The sequence below is a fragment of the Molossus molossus genome, unplaced genomic scaffold (genome assembly GCF_014108415.1).
Source record: "Molossus molossus isolate mMolMol1 unplaced genomic scaffold, mMolMol1.p scaffold_m16_p_1, whole genome shotgun sequence".
Taxonomy (NCBI): Eukaryota; Metazoa; Chordata; class Mammalia; order Chiroptera; family Molossidae; genus Molossus; species Molossus molossus.
Window position 1 is genome coordinate 241,519,414 of NW_023425344.1, and position 13,279 is coordinate 241,532,692.

A 13,279-nucleotide genomic window follows, 5' to 3' on the forward strand; every position below is an offset into this window, starting at 1 on the left:
CATTTCTGAAGAGGGGAGCCCCTTCGCCACGAGCTGACTGCGCTCCAGAAGGAGGACTGTGACCGCAGCCTGCAGATGAGGGTGCAGGAGGACCTGGAGACTGGGGGCAGGGCCCCATGTGGAGGTGGCCTCCACGGTCCAGGGCAGACCAGGGCTGGGTTCCAGGGCGGGGAAGGATGCTGCCTATAGAGATCGTCTCGGAGGGTCTGAAGACTGGTTTGCTCTTTGGAGCGAGAAACACAATCAAAGCAGCAGCTGAGGCTTCTAGCCTTGGCAACCTGGAGGACAGCCACGCACCAAGCACGGTGAGGACCGGAAGAGACGCTGGGATGGGGAACAGCACATCTGTGATCCTTCCCTTCACTGCATGGCCCTAGCCATGGTCTCATCTAATTCATCTAAACATTGAAAAGTAATAATGAACTTGAAGTGATAAATTACATTTCTCTCTAGGCTTTTGTTCCCAAGGCTAAATCTGGCTATCGTTCTGCTTTCAATATTCTATTGATGCGTATAGTTTGTGAATTTGACTTCCAGTGACGTTTACTCCTAAACACAGTGTTTATGTTAATATTCAGTTCCTGGCATACATATTGTGTTTAGAAAGGGAGTATGGCGTGTCCCAACGATGTAATTGGACTAAAATTCAAACTATCAGGAAATGACGCCCTCTCCCAACCTGCCCCTGCCACCAACACACTTAACAAACTGTAGGATTACAAGAGTTGGTCCAGATGAGGCTGTGCTCCCTGACATTCTTAAATGGAAAGATAGTCCCACCGCTTCCTCCCTGATGTCTGCACAGCAAGAACCGAACCCTGCGGGTCCGAATGCCCACAGCCTTCCACTGACTCGACCTATCTGATGTGGAAGTAGGCCCATATGCCTCTTGATATTTGGGAAATAACTGAACCAGCCTCTTGTTAAGAATCCTAGGGGACCAAGGAGGGTAGGACCAGGGAGCAGTGAGTTCTCAGACCTGGTGGACACCTTTCCCAGTGCTGCCCCTGTACGGGGCGATCAAGGGGAACAGTGAGCTTGGCTTTGGAAGGGTTGATGTAAATAGCGTGTGACTGTCAGATTCTACACTATACCTACAAGGGACCTTCGAGTGTGTGATCTGCAAACCACATGACTAAAGGCTTCAGGTGAAATCTCATTGTTATGGATAGCATTATATAATCCAGCAGTCATCCTATTTCAGGAACGCTAATTTGACTTATAGAATAGCATTCATTTTAGTTCCTTTTTGCTAGTGGCTCCTACAAAGCTGTCAGTAAGAATTAGATGTAATTTATTTTAGGCTCTGTAATGTTATAATAAAGTTGGTTGGGTTTTTTTTTTTTCCCCTTCTCCAGAAACAATATCTGGAAAACTAAATTGTTTTTCACCAAAATAAAAGTAATCCTTTTTCTCTTCTCTTGGTTTATGCCACAGGATAAATTGAAGAGGCCCTGCTTGGTCCGATGTATTCATTTCACTCCATGCTCTTCCAGCCCTCAAAATTAAAATGAGTAGTGAAACGCTCTCTTTCGGTAAAGATGGAGACCAGATTTACCCTCCTGCCTGAAACAACTGAAATCCCAGATGGAGTATGTGCAACAGTGGTTTCAGACGCTGAACATCGGCAGTGCTGGGCAGTGCTGGCTGAGGGGAGGGAGCACACAGGGAGAGCCCCGTAAGCAGCCTAGCCCACTGCCGAGAGAGACTCATCCGGCAGCTGCGCAGGGGGAGGAAGCCAGGCATAGTGTGGCCCTTCCTGAGCCGAGGAGACACAGCCCTGTGTCCAGGGAAGCCAGTGTGGCTGGGGTCTGTAAAGCAGAGTGCTGGACAGGACGGAGATGCACACAGAAAGGGGACGAACTCTGAGGATCTGTGAAAGGTTCTCCTTGAGTCTTCGGCTGCGTAATGACCAGTGCATACTTGAGGCACAACTACCCAAGGCTAAAGAAGAAGACACCCACAAATATTAGAGAGAAAAACCCCTGCTGATCACATAGGGCCAGCAACAGTTTGTGTTTCCACTAGTGAGTGTGGAAAATCTTGTAAATCACGGAATATCAAGTAGAGTACTCAGGATATTACCTCAGTAACCCTAGACAAAATGCTACTCTGATCTCACCAACAAAGCTTAAAAGCAAGTCTCAAAAGGATAAAACTGTTTCTAAGTAATTTAACTAGGTCACAGAATATACTTCAAGAATATTTATAAGAATGTAAAAATATCCAGCACCTAAGAAAGTCAAATTCAAAATGTCAAGAATTCAATAAAAAATTACCAGGCATGCAAAGAAGCAGGAAAATGTGACCCATAACAAGAAGAAAAATTAACAATTAGCCTGGCTGGAGTGGCTCAGTGGTTGAGGGTCGACCCATGCACCAAGAGGTTTGATTCCCAGTCAGAACACATGTCCAGATTGTGGGTCCAATCCCCAGTGTGGGGTATGCAGGAGGCAGCCAATCGACGTTCTCTCTCATCAATGTTTCTATCTCCCTCTCTCTTCCTCTCTTTAAAATCAATGAAGAAAAAATTTTTTAAGTCAAGCAATTAGAAAAGACCCCAAAATGACACATAACAATTAGTAGACAGGGACATTAAAACAGTTATTTTAACTATATTCAATACAGTCAAGAAGGTAAAGGAAATACTGAGTATGTTGAGTAGAGGCATAGAAGAAAATAGTTAAAGAAGCATGGCTGATACTTTCCCAAATATAATGAACACTATAAATTCACAGATCTAAGAAGCTCGACTAACCCAAGCACAAGAAACATGAAGAAAATCACACCAAGGTGTTTCATCATCAGATGGTTGAACAACATGGTAAAGACAAAAATCTTCAAATCAGCCAGAGTAAAAAGACATATCCCAGACAGAAGGAAAAAAGATAATAATGATACAGATTTCTTGTCAGAAACAATGTAAGAAAGAAAACAGTGGAGAAGCAACATCTTTAAAGTCTAAGGAAAAACATTCAAACCTAGAATTCAATACCCAGCAAAAATGTCTTTAAAATGAAGTCATAGACTCGCATACACACAAAAGCTGAGGAATTAATCACCAGGTGACCAATACAAGAACTAGTAAAGGAAGTCCTTTGGGCAGAAGAAAGATGAAAGTTTATCTCTATATAAGGAATGAATAACACTGAAAATGGCAAATAGAAACATGGCAATAATAGCAAATAAAAATAAATATTTTTTATCCTCACCAGAGGATTTTTTTTTTTAAATAATCCTCACCTGAAGATATTTCTCCATTGATTTTTAGATAGAATGGAAGGGATAGAGAAAGAGAGAGAGAAACATCGATGTGAGAGACACATCAATTGGTTGCCTCCTGCACGACCCCAACCAGAGCCAAGGATCGAACCTGCAACCCAGGTATGTACCCTTGATCAGGAATTGAACCCAAGACTCTTCATTCTGAGAGCTGATGCTCTAACCACTGAGCAAAACTCCAGGGCCAAAATATGTTTTTATTGATTTCTTTTTTAGAGAGAGAGGAGGGGAGGGAGGGAGAGAGGAAAAGAGAGAGGGAGAAACATCAATGTGAGAGACAAATATCAATCAATTGCCTCCCATATGCGCCCAAATCACAGACTGAACCTACAACCTATGTATGTGCCCTGACCAGAAATCAAACCCACAACCTTTTGCTCTATGGGACAGTGCTCCAACCAACTGAGTCACTCGGTCAGGACTATAAATAAATATTTTTAAAAATTTTAATCGCTTTAAAAGATGACTGTTTAAATTTAAAAATAATGTATGGTTTACTGTATAGCACATGTAGAAGTAGTCTGTGGCAATAATATCACAAAGCCAGGAGGTGAGAAATGAAAGTATGTTACTGTACATTCTTACACTATACTTGAAGTGGTATATTACTTGAATATAGATTGTAATAAGTTAAAAATGTATGTAATAAACTCTAAATCAACAACTAAAATAGCTAACTAATATGGTAACTAAAAAACACACTTCTAAATAACCCATAGATTGAAAATGAAACCTAAGGGACATTAGAAAGTATCTTGGGCCCTGGCCAGTTTGGCTCAGCAGTTAGAGCTTCGGCCCATGGACCGGAGAGTCCCGAGTTCGGTTCACGCTAAGGTCATGTACCTCGGTTGCAGTTTGTCCCCGGCCCCAGTTGGATTTGTGTAGGTGGCAGCCACTTGATGTGTCTCTCTCACATCGCTGTCTCTCTCTCTCTCTCTTCCTCCCTCTCTCCCTCCTGCTCCATCTCAAGATGAATGCAAAAATGTCCTCAGGTGAGGATTAAAAAAAAAGAAAGTGTTTTGGACTGAATAGAAATGAGAACATGCCAAACTTTGGAGGAATGCCCCTCAAACAGTGCTGAGAAAATGTAGTGCACTAAACACTGATGACTGAAAAGAAGAGGTTCTCCAATTAAAGATTCCAGCTTCCATCTTAAGAAACTGGCGGGGGGGGGAGATTACATAAAAAAAATTTTTTTTTAAATTTTCACCTGAGAATACTTTTTTCCATTTATCTTCAGACAGAGTGGGAGGGAGGGAAGAAGAGAGAGAGAGACATCAATATGAGAGAGACGACTGGTCACCTCCTGCAGGACCCTGGACCAAACTGCAACCAAGTAGGTTTCCTTGACTAGAATCGAACCCATGACTCTTTGGTCCGTGGGCCGACACTCTAACCGCTGAGCCAAACCGGCCAGGGCTCTATCCAAATTTTAATCATTAAAAATTAAATCCAAAAGGAGTCAGAAAAAGACAGAATAAGGAACAAAGAACAAATGGGAAATACAGAAAATAAATAAGATGATAGATTTAAGCCCACAATATCACAAAACACATAAAATGATTTTAAAAACCCCAATGAAAAGAAAAAGATTGTCAGATTAGATTTAAAAAAACAACATCCAACTATATGCTGCCTGTAAGAAATAAACTTTAAATATAAAGACACAAAGAGGTTAAAAGTAAAAGAACGGAAAAAGATATACCATCTTATTTACACCAAAGTAGCTTTCAGATCAATAATATCGTTGAAGATGAAGAGAGTCATTTCATAATTTCAATTCACTAAGACATAATAGTCCTAAACATTTATCACCCAAAAATAGAGCTTCATAGTACATGAAACAAAAATTGGTAGGCTTGAATAGACAATGAACTCCATAATTATTGTGATATTTCAATATCCCTTTCTGAATAACAGAATAAACTGAAGAAAGGACCTGGAAGGCTTGAAGAACACTATCAATAAGCTTGAACAAACTGACATAGAAAACTAGACCCAACAACAGCAGAACACAGATTCTTTTCAATTGTACATAGAGCATTTACCAAGAGAAACCATATTCTCGGTCATAAAACATGTCTCAGTAAATTTAAAATTCTTTGAATTATAGTAAATATGCTGTCTAACCAGAGACATTAAATTAAATATCTATAACAACAACAACAACAAAAAAAATATCTCTGGAAAATCCCCAGATATTTGGAAGCAAAATAACATACTTCTAAATAACCAATGGGTCAAAAAAGAAAACAAAGGGAAAGTTAGAAAATCTTTAGAACTGAATGGAGAACACAACATACTAAATTTCGGGATGCAGCTAAAGCAGTGCTTAGAGAGGAATTTATAGCACTAATCGCCTATATTAGAAAAAAAAAAGTCTCAAATTAGTGCGTTCCACTTCTACCTTAAGAAACTAGAAAAAAAATGACAAATTAAATCTAAAGTAATCAGAAGAAATAACATAATTAAACATTGAAACAGAAAAAGAAGAGAAAAAAATCAATAAAAAGCAAAAGCTGAATACTATGGTGTGGTTTTGTGTTTTAATCAAAAGCTCATTAAAATAGATAAACCTCTATTCAGACTGAACAGAAAAAAAAATAGAGAAGTCACCAATCACCAATATCAGTAATTAAAGAAGTTGTATAACTAATAATCCTACAGATATTAAAAGTATAATAAGGAAATATTATGAACAACTTTATGCCGATAATAGCGTGACCACTTTGAAGAAATGGACAAATTCTCTGAAAGACACGTACTACCAAAGGTCACTCAAGAATAAACAGGTAACCTGGTCAGTGTGGCTCAGTGGACTGAGTATTGTCCCATGGACTGAGAGGTCCTGGTTCGATTCCCAGTCAGGGCACACGCCTGGGTTTCGGGCTCAATCCCCAGTGGGGGGCCTGCAGGAAGCAGCCGATCAACGTTTCTCTCTCACACCGATGTTTCTAACTCTCTCCCTTCCTCTCTCTCTCAAAAAATCAATAAAAACATATTTTTTAAAAAAGAAGAAGAAACAGATAACTAACTAGCCCTATAGATTAAAGAAATTGAATCTGTAGTTTAAAACCTTCCTGTAAGAAAATTCCAAGGCCAGGAAGTTCCACTGGTGAATTCTATTTAAGGGGAAAATAATACCAATACACATAAACATTTTTAGAAAACAGGAGAGGAAGGAATACTTCCCAAGGTGTGGAAGAACTGGAATGCTCATGCTGCTGATGTAAAGGTAACAGGGCACAACCACTTCAGAAAACAGTTTGTCAATTTCTTTAAGTTATATACCTGTCATATGGCCTAGATATTCCACCTCGTTGTTTGTGTAACATTCATGAAAACATGTATCTATACAAAGACTTGTACCTGAATAGCCATGGCAGCTTTATTTGTAATAGCACCAAACTGGTAAAGGTCCAGATATCCATTAACTAATGGATGAATAACAAAAGGTGGTATTCTGTGCAATGTAATACTACTCAGAAATAAAAAGAAATGACACCTACTGATGAGTGCAACAACGTGGATTAATCTCAAGATAATTATTCTGAGTGAAAGAAGGCAGAAAAAAATGTACATACTGTATGAATCCATTTATGTAAAATTCTAGAAAATCCACACTAACCTATACTGACAGAAAGCAGATCAGTAGTTACCTGGGGATGAAAAAGTAGGATACAGCGAGTGGTGGAGGAGGAGGTATAAATGAGTATGAGAAAACTCTAGGGGGTGATAGATACGTTCATTATTTTGGTGGTGATAATGGTTTCACAGGTGTAATATATATTAAGACCTAGCAAACTGTACACTTTAAATATGTATAGTTTACTGTATATAAATTATACTTCAATAAAGCTGTGGAAAGTAAAATCAGGTATAATTGTCCAAGTGTCAGTCATATAGTTTCTCTCATAGTGTAGTTTTTGCTACTATCATTCAAACCAGCTACACTGCAGTGTTCTGGTAACAATAAGTTTTTCCCTGAAAATGGGCTGCTTTTCTTTAGTATGATGTGAGTTAACTTGACAAGTGTCCTTTATTAAAGAAGGGAGTCAACCAGGGAGCAAAATAGCAATTTATAAGGTTCCAAAATGATGCAGTCTGGGAGGTAGAGAAGGAAGTCGGAGGTAGAGAAGGAAGTCGGAGGTAGAGAAGGAAGTCGGAGGTAGAGAAGGAAGTCCTATAAGAAGAGGACAGACACAGAATCAGTGAGAAAAGAGGTGAATGATGGGAAGGAAAGGAGAAGGGGGAAGTAAAAAGATAAATGAGTGGGAAACCAAGTTCTAGTATGTTCTAATGTCACTGGATAGATGACAAATGCTTAGATTATTTTCACACACTGTCCAGTGGTTTAGAATAGTAATATTGGAAACTAAGTTCATTTATCTTAGAGAAAAGGACCAACTACCGAGTCAAACAATCCCAGACTATTTCCCTTGGTTTTCTGGACATCTTGGTGACAGGTGAGCTGCGGCACCTCCAACCAGTTTATATTATAATAGGGTCATATTCAGATCAGCGTTTCCCAGTAACATTTTAATTGCTGGTGTTGCATGCAATCGTGGTCTGACACATTGAACCCAGTTAGAGCTGGTTACATGGAGCAAGAGAAAACAAATAACATGATAACCATTTAGCGATGGGTTGTTATATGAGCCTGAATCCTCCAGCTCCATCTCGGAAGGTTAAAATGAAATCACCTGTATTTTCCACTCCAGAGGATAAATTCAAATAAATCCACATTTGTTTTAGCAGCAAGAAATGGTCTATAAAAATCATAAGATTTTCCTACCTTGACAAAAATTGTTGAATTGCATTCTTGCAATGCCTCCATTAAACTGATCACATGGAGACACACCATTTCTACCATCTGAAACAAGAAACACAAAAATCATTCCCACTTCCAATAATACAGACACCTTGCAAATAGAACCGTTTCCCTGTGCCTGTGAGGTCTGTCTGCAGTGACCACAGGGGACCACAAGAAGTGGTGTTTATTCACCTCTACAGCTTCAACCAGAAACTGAGTTTTAAAAGCTGCAGAGGTTTTCAAATTGCCCTCCTTTCCTCATCTATCTGGGGGCTGCCAGGGAGTCGGGTCCTGATCCCGCTCATTGGCACCGCGATTCGCCAGAGGAGCAACGCCTCCTGCTTCCTCCATTTCCAGCCAGGGGCCTCTGGGCCTCTGTCCTTTGCTCCGTCCTGGTCCCTTCTCCAGTCCCGTCACTGGAGGGGCTGCTCCATTTACTGCCTATCTGTCTTCGAGTCTTTATGCTCTGTGGGAAGGTAGTCATGCTCACTACAGTTCAGACGTACAGTAGCGATGACATCCCTTGTCAAAAATTCCTAAGGCTGGGCTTTAAACACTCCAGGGGGATTTTACCAGAACAGCTTGCTTACTCGGTTGGAAGAAATTTGCAGAATAAAATTAATTCAAATTCATTTAAAACATCACTTATACAAAATGCATTTGGAACATTTGAATATCAAAAGAGCTTCGAAAGAGAGGTATTAATGGCATCAAAAAATGAATGACAACAGAAGGAAACTATGACTCTCCAGTTTAAGTTCGAGGTTTCCGTTTCATCTTATGTAAAATAACAGGACAGAGTGTTTCATTCCCAAGTTCTTCTTCAGTCCCAGGCTCTGTGATCCAATAAATGTAATGATCTCTACAGCAGTCAGACTGTTTGGGCACCCATATATGTCCTTTAAATTGAACTAAAACATCTCTCCCCATTCAGAATTGTCTTACAACATCTGCTTCTCTAAAGAAAAGAAAGTGCTTCACTGAAAGACATATATAATCCCCTTTCCCATTAGAACTAGAAGAAAACATTTCTCAGATTAACTTTCAACCAAAATCATTTCTGGAATGCCTGGTGTGGATGGTGCAGTGTTGAGTTTCTGAGCATGTTGGAACCATCGTTACAGTGTCCTTTCGTCCCTTGCTCCTCGCAGACATCAATTCGACTCATCCCCAAGACACTGGCTGCTGCTTTCCCAGCTCAGAATCCTCTTCCAAAGCAGTGAGGTGAACTAAAGAACTCCCTTATAAATTCTATCCATATTCCCTACCACCTTGACCCCATGCGGACTAATCTACGCATGTTCAAGGAGGTGGGCTCATGCTAACCATACTCCAGACATTTTACAATAAGCTTGGAGCGGCTGCTCACTTGGTGAGCCATCTATATTAAAATGGAGCTGGGTTTGAGGACTGGGGGGCGTAGGTCCTCCTAGATAACTCAAAAAGGTGAGGCTCTTTCCAAGGGTGAGTCCTGAGCAGAATGAAAACATGTGGGCAATCTGCTCTTAACACACCACAAAACGGTGACCTAACTGGCTAGGGTTTTTCCAAAACTAATATGACTCTCCCTCCTAATTCTCTGAATGTATAGCACCAAAACAGCTCTTAAAGGTAAGAAGTTTCACATACATTTCCTTTGGCACTAGGCAGAGAAAACAAAATTGTTTTTACTCAATCGATTTGTTTGCTTTGTTTTTCATCAAAAGTCATATGCAAGTAGAACATCCAGTTTGTAAAGAAAATTCATCAGTTCGTTTCTATAACATTACAGCTGAGCTCTTCAGGACAGGCCGTGGGAGGACTGGGAGTGGTTTCACACATCTGAGATTCCATCCAACAGGGAAAACTTATTTGTGAACTCACCACTTTGTTGTGGGCCATCAGCTGAAGGATGCTGGGCGTCACCCTACTCCAAAATTCCAGTGCTGTCAGGATCGCTGTGAAGCTGAATTCATTCTGATTTTGGACATTTGTAGCTACGGCACTTTGTTCGCAATATACGGTCCAGAGCTGAGCAAAGATAAATGCATGGAAGAGGGAGCACATGTGCAGCACGGAGGTCTGAGGAGGAAGGAAAGGAAGAGCTGTTACGGTCCCGTGGGCTGGGCTGCCCCACGGAGCCCTCCCCACATGGCTGCAGCCTTCCAAGGAGCACAGCCACACAGCTAGTTCAAGTCATCAGAGGCTGAAGGACTTAGCTCCAGGTTACACACTCACGATCCACCACCTTAAAACAAGCTGCTCTTCACTCAGTCAGTGGGAATGTGCTTAGAAAACAAAACATCTTTCCAAAGAGAAGACACCTTAGTTTACAAAATAAATCTACCCACCTCCTTGCCCTTTAATGAAACAGACATTCCTGTCCCTAAAGTAGATTAGGAAGAACACTCACTGCACCCTTTTAGGGTGTTTCCTCATCTGCAACATGGGATAATAGTACCCTCCTCAAAGAGTTGCAGTTAGGAGTAAATGAGGTGATACACAGGAACACACTGCCCAGCACTTAATGATTGTACTAGAGTTGCAGCAGCAGCAAAGACAGTGTTCCTACTGGTGGTGAGCACTGATTTAGTGACCGCACCTGCAATTCCCAGGCATGGTGCTAGGCACTTCTCATAGACCACCTCCGTAATTCCCAAACCATCCCCTCATCTATTTTACAGAAGAAAAACCAGAACTCAGAGCGGTTAAGTAACTTTTTCAAGGTCACAGAATTGCTAAGTACCATTATTAAGAATCAAGCACAGATCTGGGTTGAAATATTAGAAACTGCCTAATTTCTTCTGGAAACATCATTCCGGTTATTTGGATGGGTGCTCTATTTTATCACAGACAGCCAGTCCTGGCCCACACCCACCACGACCTCCCAGAATCTGCCTAAGCTCCGTGAAGGCCCTTCGGTTCCTCAGAGCTACTCAACACCAGTGTGACTGATGCCTGCCTTGCATTTACTTTATTCCCTGAAGCACAGTTATCTGTCTCTACAATTTACGAAGTTCCTCTGCGTAGGTGATTCTAATGTGTACTTTAGTGAGTCCCCAACTGGCCTTCTTGTTTTCATTTTGTATCTTCACATATCCCTAGAGATTTGAGTCGAAAAGATAGTGCATGAAGAATTAGACAGAGCATACATTTCCTCCCACTTCATATCTGGTTCTAAAAACTGCTCACAGAAGTTTTATTATATTTCTAGCCTCTTATTCCTCCTCATTATTTTGAGACAGAGATGCCAAGGAAGCGAACTCTTGCTTGCCTCCATAATTTATCTTCATAAAAGTAAACTGGAAAACAATTTAGGGGGAAGAAAAGCTAGTCTTGGAATTTAAACAACTTTAAATAAGGCATTAGCCCAAAGTTGTCTTCCTAATATCCACAGGAGGGCCCGTGATAAGATGCATTTTCTTCTCAGAAGAAACATAATTGGCTGATAAGGGTTTCCATTAGCAGTTTCAATGCATATGGTCTTAATCTTGCAGAAATCACTTACCTTTGATTGCTCTGGAAATCCAATCAGGATAACAATAAGATGGTCTGCAACGTGAGAACCTGCATCCAGAGGTATGGGCAGGCAGGGAGAGGAGGCGTTTGGACACACTGCATTGTGAGTGAGGGACCCCAGAAGTAGCCAGGACAGCAGACGGATGTGAGAGACACACTCGATGAATTCTTTAGGTCTATTAGAGAAGAAGGGAGTGTCAAAGATGACTTTATGTTCTCTGTTCCATTGGGTGCTCAACAAATGCTTTCTGAGAGAAGGATTAAAAGCGTGGGCTTGCAGGCAGTTACATAAAACAAAACACCAAGGTGACAGAGTGCCAGGAAAACAATGTATCTGGTTCTCTATTTGTTGTTTGTTTGTTCCCCACGCTAATCCTGGACCCAAGCTTCTTGAGCAAAGAGCAGCCTTTGGTGACACAGGAGTAAATACCATTCTTCCATAAACCTGGCTGCCTTTCTGACTAGTTTCTCTTTCTAAAACTCTTTCCTTTCCTCTCACGAGAAAGTTTGACATCCCCACACAGGGGAGGGGACAGAGGAGAAGATGTACACAGAGCCACCCATTTTCCTGCTCTCCAAGAATTTTCTCTTCCTGCCCTCCTCAGCCCCCACTCCGAACCTTTCCTCTAGCCAGGAAGTTAACCATGGAAAATGGCAGGCCCGAGCCTCCTCTGAGTCCCAAAATAAACTCCCCAGGGGCCCCTCTCTTCTTAGCCTCGCCTAGAGGCAGGATCAGGGGCTCAGTCCTCCGTGCACTCTATTTCATCCCTGCTCTAGATCTTGTTCCAGCTACTGTCTGTCTCCGCTCACTGAAGACCGAGCTGTGTAAGTGCTCAATAAATACCTACGGATTTATTTAATGAGTTGAAATTAAGTGATAAAACTCCAAGGCTGCACCATCCCTCAGGATGACTGAGATTTCTGTGCAAGGGCAAGTTTCCTTTCCTGGCAGCATGTCAAGCTCAAAAATGCTGCCTGGTCAGCCAGAAAGCATGGAGAAGGGTCTTGATTCCCATCTTCCCACCAATCATATTCCCTCCCACGAATCTTCAGTGCATAAGGGTCTTACCCTTGTTGCATTGCAGAGGGGGGATGATAGAGCCAAGGCAGATAGCGAATCACAGCTTTGTTATCTCTGTGGTTGCCCCGGGAGATTTCCATGGCAGCGATCTGAGCCAGCCCAACTTTGAGATGTCCACCAAAGGTATCTTCATGCAGAGGCTGGGAACATGTCTTCATGTGGTTCTACAAAACCAAATGGTATTCTGTGACTTTGACAGAGTACCCGAAGACATTGCAGGCCACTCACTAAAATGATCAGGTTGTCATTTCCTCACCTTCTGTCACCGCTCCCAAGCATACAACCCATTGAAACTTCAGTGGTTTCCCACTGTTCTTAGGATAACGGGGAAAAAAATCCTCTGCATAACCTACAAGACCTGGAATGAGCTAGTTACTGCAGAACTCTGCATCTTACCTCTTCATCCTTGTGGTCCTACTAGAGTGGTTCCCTCCCATTACTGGCCTTCACTCATGCTGTTCTCGTTATCTAAAATATTGTTCTAGTCTATCTTCATCTAATTAAGTGCTATTCATTGTCTGGATTTTAGCTTAAGTGTCACTTCCTCCAGGAAGCCTTCCCTGATCTCCTCCCTGGCTAGGTCATATCATCCTATTAGAAGCTCT

At 41.5% G+C, this 13,279-nt stretch overlaps 1 protein-coding gene across 5 annotated transcripts in view; it reads right to left on the reverse strand.

The window, feature by feature from the left end:
• The window catches only part of UNC79 (unc-79 homolog, NALCN channel complex subunit), a 238,396-nt gene that overhangs the window by 3,444 nt on the left and 221,673 nt on the right, over nt 1–13,279 (reverse strand). For all 5 annotated transcript variants that reach the window (XM_036257786.1, XM_036257803.1, XM_036257794.1 and 2 more), the window contains 4 exons: nt 12,663–12,838; nt 11,583–11,769; nt 9,959–10,156; nt 8,078–8,155 (listed from right to left, as the gene is read on the reverse strand). In XM_036257786.1, coding sequence (XP_036113679.1) covers nt 8,078–8,155; nt 9,959–10,156; nt 11,583–11,769; nt 12,663–12,838 — 639 coding nt within the window. The remainder of the gene's footprint in view (nt 1–8,077; nt 8,156–9,958; nt 10,157–11,582; nt 11,770–12,662; nt 12,839–13,279) is intronic.